Source organism: Cyprinodon tularosa, unplaced genomic scaffold, assembly GCF_016077235.1.
Source record: "Cyprinodon tularosa strain WSP-4 unplaced genomic scaffold, ASM1607723v1 ctg231, whole genome shotgun sequence".
NCBI classification, from domain to species: domain Eukaryota; kingdom Metazoa; phylum Chordata; class Actinopteri; order Cyprinodontiformes; family Cyprinodontidae; genus Cyprinodon; species Cyprinodon tularosa.
Window position 1 is genome coordinate 573499 of NW_024038867.1, and position 9573 is coordinate 583071.

The following is a 9573-nucleotide window of genomic DNA, read 5'->3' on the forward strand; positions in this document are numbered from 1 at the left end:
TGAAGTGAAATTTCCATTCAATTAGGTTTAATTCAATATATATGTCTTCCAAATGAAAATATTTATTTTTGGCTTGAAAATGTTCATTTGGATTATCCTTAATATCAACATAAAAATACCTTAGCATACAAAAAAGCACCTCAAAAAAGTTGTAGCTATATAAATATCCAAAAGATAAAATAAAGCTATTATTTGGAGTATTAGGTCAATATGCATTCATAATTTAGGAATTGTACATATTTTTAACTTAATTTAAGTTAAAATTACAGTTTTCTATAAAATCAGAATCAGAACTAAAAAAAAACCGATAAATACAGCGGTAAAAATTAGACTTTTAAAAAAAAAATTCTTTTGAAAAAAAACATTTAGCAGAAAAAACTACGATCCTGTCTCAATACCATTGAAGCTATCACCGTATTGTTTTTAAATAATTAATAAAACAGAAGAAGAAAAAGAAAAGAAAAAGGAAATAGATCCAAAGGACCTATCAGAAACCATGTGTGCTCCAGTGCAGGGGCCATAACAGGGGCCAGGACATGATCCACAGGGGCACTGGTCCCTGTTGGGCCCTGTCTAGAACCGCCCATGATGTTTAGCCTCTTTGGGATTTTCCATGTCCTGGAGAGTCCCCCCATTTATGTACGCAGCAGATTTGAAAGTGAAAGTAAGCTTCTTTTCAACAGGTTAAGCTTTCACTTCCATTAAACTACTAAATTACACTGCACATATACCCCATTAAACAACACTAACCTGTTTAAAAAAAAGAAAAACGCTTTAAAACCTTTAAAACTCCTTGCTATATAAGCCCTCAAGTGTAATCGTATCAGGCATTTCATGAAAATATGCACATTTTTCACAATTTTGTACAAAGGACTGTTTGTGAATATTGTTACCTATTTGGAGAAACATGTAACCAGAGTAACCTTTGAGGAAAAACTGGCTCCTAGTTTGCAAAAGAGTTGCAAGTAAAGTCAAAGCGTGACTAGTGATTAATGTGTTAAGTATGTAGCACACTTAAATCTATTTCTGTATGTGCTTTTCATTTACTTTTTTATTTCCTTGCTTTAAACATACCAGAATAAATTAAAGGACCATACCCTTACTAAATAAACTACACATAGTTTTTGTTAGTTGTGTTCTGCCCTTTGATGCAGACAGGAAGTGAGAATGTGGAAGTTCAACGAAGACTTGTGGAAAAAAATCCCAGCCTGTTCCATTTAGTCATTTCCAGTGTAACTCTCTAACCATCTCAGAATTAAATAGAAATGTTAATAAAAGCATAGATGTGTTGTATTTTATTAGCTGATTTAATAAAAATGTAAACAGATAAACTCAAGCTGTGCATTGTATTTTCTTACAGTTAAGAGGCTCATACAGAGGCAGCTGACCAACCTACTGACAACTCTTGATTCTTGTCTAGGCAACTGGACGTGAAGTTTTTTAGAAGAAGTTTAAAGTATAAATTCAGGCTCCTTCAATTAGGAAGTATATTGATAAGGGAGAAAATTGCTCCTCTACTAACACCAACATCAGACAAGCTGAAATCATCAAGGAAAACATCCCAGGTGGTGAAAAAATAAATAATTTAAACTGTTCAAAGTAAAACAAAATAGGTGAATAACTAAAGGTTATTTTAAACAAACTTGTGCCACAGTTAAATTCAAAGTCAAAATAGAAAACTAAATAGCATTTGGTAGATGGAAGGAGTTCCTTATTCATTTTTTTAATTGGAACATTAAGTAAGAAAAACTACATGCACTGATACTAGTGAATGTAATTAGCACAGTTAAAGATAAAGAAAATAAAGTAACAGATGTAAAACTTTCAATACTGATATATATTAAAAAAAAAAAACCTTTAAATCCCCAACAAGTTTAGGCTACGCCAGAATATGTTTACAAAATATATTGTTTATCTTCTGAGTCATTGAGGGTATGTGTGGAAAGACAGAAATATACTTATATTTACTCTGTTTCTTTCAGATGCCAACTGTGAAGATAAACCTGTGTTGACTCCATCTAGACTGGTGGTGAAGTACGGTGATCCAGCCTCTGCCACATGTGTGGCTTGTCAAAAGGACTGTCTTCCTGTTGATGAGAGCGTTATTGATATGGAAGTATCTGTGGGAAAAAGCTCAACAAATGGAACCACAGTGAATTGGACTGTAGACCGTCTTACAGTATGGGACAGTGAACCAAAATGCTACTATACTGACAAGAATGATAAACAGTGTTGCAGCCGCCTGTCCCTTACTGTGTACCGTGAGTATATGTCCAAGTGATTTTTCAAATCTGCTTTGTCACATATTTATTGCTTTATGTGTGGATTACGTTTTTTTCTTCTTTTTTTGCTGTTGCTGGCAGATATAATAATAATACTAGCAATAATAATTTTATTTCAACATTGTATCACATTTGATTTATTTTAATATCTTCTCTCCAGAGCCTCCAGAAAATGTTTCCATCAGCTTAAATCAAAGTGGACCTCTGACCGAGCATACAGAGTACATCCTGAAGTGCTCTGTACAAGAGGTAGCTCCCATTCGAAAACTAGTTGTGACCTTTTACAAAGGAAATACAAAGCTGGGTAGCAAGCCAGATAGCATGCCTGGCGACAGTACCCAAAAAACCCCAGTAAATAAGACCTTTACTTTGAGTTTCAACACCAGTAAAGAACATAATGGAGCCCAGTTCTGGTGTGACGCAAAGCTGGAATTGGGACCTGAAGGACCACAGCCTCCGCCAGTGGTGAAATCAAACTATCTCAATGCTACAGTTCACTGTAAGTATAAACACTCATACTTAGTGTATATTTGAGCATTTGAATGAAAAGTTAACTTATTTCAGTAACTTGATTAACTAAATGAAATTTAATATACAGATAAAAAAACTACCGTAATGTTTTTTCCTCATAAAGTTCTATACAAACACTTCAAATTAGATTTTAGTTCAAATGAATTGTTTTAAATTCATTCAAATTGTTCTTCATGTGTGTTCTATTTCCAAAAAACACAATAGTTATAAGGGTAAAGCAAGTATCTAAATTATTACGTTTTGTCATAGTACAGAACAAAGTTAATGCGACCCATTGTAACACACCCATAGCTACTGCCATCTGTTTAATTTAACCATCAGCCTGTTGTTTTATATATGATTCTGATGTTGCATTGAAGTTGATTTTAGACCAAGAAGATGTTCTTTTCTAACCATGCAGTTTTTTAACAATGTCGCATGTGAATTCTTTAGATAGTGACTGTAAATAACAGGTAACGTCTGTTTTTGGTCATTCCGATGTAAAACTAAACTTTGTTAATCTGTCAATGACTGCATTTTATGTTTTAAAGCTGTATTGATGTTGCACAGTTGGCTAGCAAATTAATTATTATTAAATCATTTGTGTGTTGTTATTTAGCCCCTGCAGCTATATATATTTTTAAAAAATATAGCTGTTAATGGTTACACATTCTATTCATCACCAACATGAATAGAAGTGAGGGATTGCCTTCGAGTCAATGAGTCGATGCAATCAACTGGTTTTCCTTAGATAGAAAACTTTGAATCAATTTGACTGTATGATGTGGTGAACTGTAAAGTGCCTTGAGATGACATGTGTTGTGAATTGGTGCTATATGAATAAACTAAATTGAATAGAAAAAATTTAATTAACAAGAGAACAGCTAAAAAAATATCATAGCTAATAATTTACAACATTAATGCCCAAATATTAGCATATTAAATGCTGCCAGTACAATTGTCTATATAGAGGGTTAGATGTTAACGGTGAAACTCTAATCTGATGAATTTAACCTGGAGATACTCACACAGAGAAAAGCTGCAATTATAAAACTTTTACTCAATTTAATTTAATTTATTTATACCGGTAATACAGACAGATTGGTCAAATTTGTTCTATCTATGGCAAACTAGCTGATTGCATGGGCTCGTTGTGACTCTCTAATACCTCCCACCAAGCATGCATGTAGTGACTGTGGAGAGGAAAAACTCCCTTTTAACAAGAAGACTCCTCCGAGACCGACTGGGGTTCAAGGATACAGAAGCAGACATATAGATATTTACTTGAATGATATTAGTTTTTTAGCGCTCAGGCCCAGGCAGAAGACTTTGATGATGCTGTGAATCAACATTCGCTAGGATGAGGAACCTAGGAAAAGGATTAGAATAGTCATCCCCCAGGGTCCAGACACTGGTGGTGGAATAAGCCAGAGGGTGATTGGGACTGAGGATGAGGGAGGAAATAGGGTGGAGGTGGGTGAAAGTGAGTGCAGGAGAGAGAAGCTAGGCCAGTAGCTAAATAAATCGGTGGAGGTGTGGCCCCGAGATGATTGGCTGAAGTTGGATGAGGGACATTGCAGGTGGTCTAGGTGAAGCTGATAAGAAATTATAGAAAAAAAAATTCTATAGCTTCCTTTCAGACAGACCAAAACCCGAACATCCCACATTTGGTGTAATGACAAAGACAAGGAGCTGCCATTGAGTGGAATGAATGCAAATGTTACTGTTAGAGGTGTTTTTCTAACCTTTCTATCAATTTCCTGTCTCAGATGTAATTTCAGTAGCTTGATCTCTGACAGTTGTTTCTTTTAACAAAATGACAACAAATTAATTCAGTGTCTCCTGGATACAGACATGCCAAATGCAGCTGTAGTGACCGATAGTTCTGTCATCAGCAAATACAAATCTCATTTATAATTGCAAAGGTGCATAATATATAATGATGTAGGCTATATAACTGACAATTGCTTCTAAATAACAACAAATGTAGTCATTTAGTAAAAACCTAGGTTTGGATAGAAGCTGACTAATTGTCTCCTACGTTAAGTCTGGAGCACTCTAAAAAAGTTGTTCCTAATCAAGAGAAGATTAGAAATAGGAGAAAAATGGTTAATGCTGCATTTTCTCCTAAATCACTCTTATGAACAATTTAAGAACATATTTGTTTATAAGAACAGTTCTTGCATGAGGCCCAATGACTTTATGCAATTATCTGGGTTTCCTTAGATAGAAACATTTATAACCACTCTGCACTTTGTCTCTAAAGTGCCTTGAGATGGTGTGTGTTGTAAAGTAGCGCTATATAAATGAACCAATCTGTGCTTAGAAATAAATTATAGCTATACTTTATTTGAAGCATATGTATTTAAAGAAATACAATACAGTGAATCATGAGGTCATGTATGCTCCTTGAAATGTTAAATTTGGTCTGTTAGTGAAGTTTGGTCTTTCTTTACATCGTTGGTTGATTTCAATTATTATACCTCGTTTCCCTCTTTGCTGCATACACAGATGGGCCTCTGCTTAAGGTTTCAGCTGATCCAGATCCAATCACCATCACAAGAGGAAACACTCTCAATCTGACCTGCTTGGCTGAGGGCAACCCTGAACCTTCGTACAGCTGGACGTTGCCGTCCAATAAGGGTTACCACAGTGGGACCAGTCTCATCGTTCAGTCAGTGGATTATCAGGATGAAGGAGAGTATGTCTGCACTGTTAGCAGCAAACTGAAAACTATCCACGTGAAATTTAATGTACAAGTCCAAAGTGAGTACTCTCTCTTTAATTAATCACAAAAGAATATGTGCATTTGTTTTATTTTACTTTGTGTTGTTGTTGTTTGTACTGTTAATTATGATGTGAGGTACTGAAAGCTAAAGTCTAATTCTGGTAAATGAGGCACTCAATTTTCTTGAATTTTCAATCTCTGATTTTTAATGCTTTTTCCATTTTCTCTTCTTTTTTTTTGTAGAAAACATCTGGCTATACATTATAATTGCTACAGTAGTTGCTGTGGCTCTGCTTTTGACCATCTTAGCAATCTTCTATTTTTTTTACTATAAACACAATAAAATGGGAAAGTACCAGCTAAAGGATGTTTTCCGTTTGGGTACAGTACGTCACACTGCTATTCCTCTGAGTGCTTAAATAAAATCACTTGATGGACCTTCTAAAGCTGAGGTTTTGAAGACAGCTACAGTGAACCTGCGTTCATCTTGCTACAGGATCTCTTAATTTCCAATCATGGACAAAAGGTGTTCCTCTTTATGGAAGTTTTCAATTCTTTCTAGATGGTTAAAGTCTTGTAAGAAAGGAACATGAACTCTTTGCATCTGAAATCCACTAAGGCTGGAATGGACTGTAATTATTTAGTCTTTCTCATTTAATTTCTTTGTGATTTTAGATAAAGAGACAAACTGTGGTAAAACTGTTATGAATTGTAAAAACGAATTGCAAATGCCTTTTCTAAAGTGTTTGTTATAGATACTGGTTACATCTGTTTATATGTGCTCTTTTAAAAATTATTGTATTGCAATTAAATCCAGAAAAGTATGTATCATCTGCATATTTTCCCATTTTAGTTATTACAGGCATAACAACTGTGAATGTTTTATTTAAAAATTTCCTTTTAAAAGTAGTTGGAATATCTAGGTACAGCATAAGTGAACAGGATGAAGTAGAACTAGGCAGGGGATTTACATTATGGACCTGGATTACCAACATCTGGCTTTAGACCAAGACTTTTAAATACAACTCCCCTTAAAGCACTACAAAACTTGCTTTTGCTCCACATATGTGCTTTTATTTATGTGTATGTTGTCGTCATTAGAAGTGACTTAATGGATTAGGCTGGGAATATGTCACCTTTCTCTGCTAGACTTCCACATTCTCACATTTTTTTTGTATCAAAATGTAGACCAGTTACAATGAAAAGCATATGAAGTTCAGATGGTTTTAGTATCACTCTTTAATCTATTCTGTTATGTTTAAAAAAAAAAAAGTGTTTCAGTGAAGTTTCAGGCAAGGAGAGAGTCAATAATGAAGGCAAAAATAATGGATAGTGTACACAGTGGCAACCTCCTCCCCCCACACACACTGACCTGTTCAGAAGCACAGTTAATTTACCACACTTGTATTTAACTTGACTCTGTAGAATGTAATGAAGCTAAGATTTCAGTGTTTCTCCAAGATTTTCATGCCTCTCATGATCTGTGTTTCCTATGAATAATGAAAATTCTGCATATTTGGAAATATTTGCTGTCAGTGACACCTTTGTGAAGTTATCTTTAGCTCTATTCATTTAACTCTTTTTGACTCAGCTGTAAAGTTATACATTCCTACTCATTTAGAAATGTCTAATAGAATTTGACTCTATGGAACAGTTTTGAAGACATGAAGTTTAAAGGTACAGACACATCATAGGCAAAGTTACTTTTGGAAAAGATGGAATATTGTTGAATAAAGACAAGCTTTTTTTTTTATCTATTTTTAAACTGTAAATAAAGTAAAAAATTCTTCTAAAGACATACTTCATTCTCCTTACTGTTTAAGTAATCTTGTTTAAAAAAAAAAAAAAGGTTTTCAAATTATAATCTGAGCAAGTAGTGACTCAAAGACATGCGCATGTTTTAGTATGAAAAACATGCTGGATGACTAAGAAATGATCAACACATTTTCCATTTGACTACCAGCCAAATTCCTTTGAAACTGAGGGGAATTTTACAAACGGAATGTACAGAGGATGGATCAAGGTTAGATTTCCAAAGAAATGTTAAACCCCCCTCCTTCCTACTTTACTCCCTGCTCAGCAAGACAACTCTGCTGGAATGAGGTCAGATGGGATGTTTGTGTACGTGTGGGCCACTGCTATTCTGAAGTACTTAATATGAATTGTTAGGAAGTTTGTGCCTCTGCTGTTTAAATGAGGCTTATATAGAAGGAAATTCATATACAATATTACTTTAAAAAAACACATATTCTAAGATCCCCTTGTGGAAATTTTCTTGCCTCTAGCCAAAATCCCCCTTTCTTGCTGCAGCAAAATCAACATTTGAGATTTAAAGCATAGGGTTTAGTCCCATTCTTCTAAATGGTGTGTGTCGCTATCATTGGTTAATTGGTTCCCCTGCATATCAGGCTTTGGAACGTGGGAGGACAGGAGGTCCTTGACCTCTTTGAAGTTAGCAAGATCTGGGACATGATTTAGTCCTTGTAGTTAATTTTTGAACACTTGGGTGTTCTCTGTCCATTCAGTTGTTTATTTTCTAAGCTAAACTTCCTGTTTATGTCACTTACAGCTCACATTCAGACTTGCAAGACGCTGAGTCATTAGAAAAATGTACCAAGTGCTACAATTGTTATCAACCTAACGTTTCATAAATGTGAGCTAAATCTTTTGTAAAACATTCCTCATTTTGTTGTGATAATTAACTCACACTGGATATTTTAGCTGCCTCTTTTATAACATGAGGACAAAATAACTTACCTGCTGGTCTTTTACAGTATTTATTCCTCTCATTATGGGCAAGAAATCCTGTTTATAAATTTCCTGTCCCCCCTTATAACATGGGAATAGATTAATTTACTAGCAAGTTGCTTGTAGTGCTTGCTCCACTAATTATGGCCCATAACTCCTGTGGATTTGAAGACATTTGCTAATTTTTTACCAAAGTTAAATTAGGTTGAACAGGATATTTCCGACAGCTGATATATTAATTTCCCTATGTGTAACTTTGACAATTGAAAAGCAAATGTTTCCACATTCACAGTTAATATTGCCCAATATTAATTGGAATAAATAGCGTAAAACCTTGCTGGTACATTGATTTATCCCTATGATATGAAGAGGAACAGGATATAGACTGCTAAAATATTCAAAGTTCCTATTCCACCTGTAAGCGTACAAACTCATCTTTTCAGAAAGCCTATTTTTTTGGTATTCATGACAGTGAGCTTCAATCCTTTTTCATCAAAACGGTAATGCAAAATTATAAATAAACAATGGACTGGAGAACAGCGTTTATTGGCTGATTGATATCTGTCATATAAGTTGGGAAAGATTTGATCTTTTCGGCAGTTAAAGATCAAAGTTCCAACATGGAACTAAATAAAAAATCTGTGACCCATGAGTGTCAGTGAATAAAAAAAGTAAAATTAGGCTTGTTGAGTCCAGCTAGAGACAATGAATTGCTTTGATATGTGCTGGCTGTTAGGCCAATCATTAATTATGTCCCTCTTTCCCTATTCTACCTTCAGCATTCCATTGCACGCTAATTTGACTCCTAAAATACAGATATGAGTGCTTTTGTCATGCCTACATTAGGTTGTCACTCAGGAAAGCAGATTCTAGTATTTTTTCTATCTTAAAACATTGACCAAATAATAATGTAATCTGGAGGAACGAGTTCATTCATTTAAGTTTTTATGAAATAAGCTAATCTCAGCAAAATGAAAGTTTTAACTTTACAGAAAAGGATCAAAATTACAACTGTGTAGACATTGTGTGTCAGACCACTTCAAGAGCAGATTCTGTTGAATTGAAAGATGACTGATTAAATCTGATGTCAATAGTCAAAATAGAAGTAGTGTTCACAAATAACTATGTTCAAGGTAAATTTTCTCCTTTTTAACACAACAGAAGAGCTCCCAATTGGCAAGTACCACATGTTTTATGTCCTTGATTGAAACAACCCTTTGTGAAACATTAATCTAACATTCTATCTGTGCCAAATAGGACGCATAAAGAAGCAAAAAAATAGCTTTTAGTTTAGCAATGAGACAT

The 9573-nt window shown here is 34.5% G+C and overlaps 1 protein-coding gene and 1 long non-coding RNA gene across 3 annotated transcripts in view; both read left to right on the top strand.

Annotated features, from left to right (window-relative positions):
* Positions 1-7320, top strand: part of LOC119784690 (intercellular adhesion molecule 1-like) — a 75811-nt gene extending 68491 nt beyond the window's left edge. For both annotated transcript variants that reach the window (XM_038286880.1, XM_038286879.1), the window contains exons 4-5: positions 5304-5558; positions 5764-7320. In XM_038286880.1, coding sequence (XP_038142808.1) covers positions 5304-5558; positions 5764-5939 — 431 coding nt within the window. In that variant the 3' untranslated portion in view covers positions 5940-7320. The remainder of the gene's footprint in view (positions 1-5303; positions 5559-5763) is intronic.
* LOC119784692 lies at positions 1988-2544 on the top strand. The gene is made up of 2 exons (XR_005280962.1): positions 1988-2261; positions 2443-2544. It is a non-coding gene; the product is annotated as an uncharacterized LOC119784692 (long non-coding RNA).
* Positions 7321-9573: the final 2253 nt, after the last annotated feature.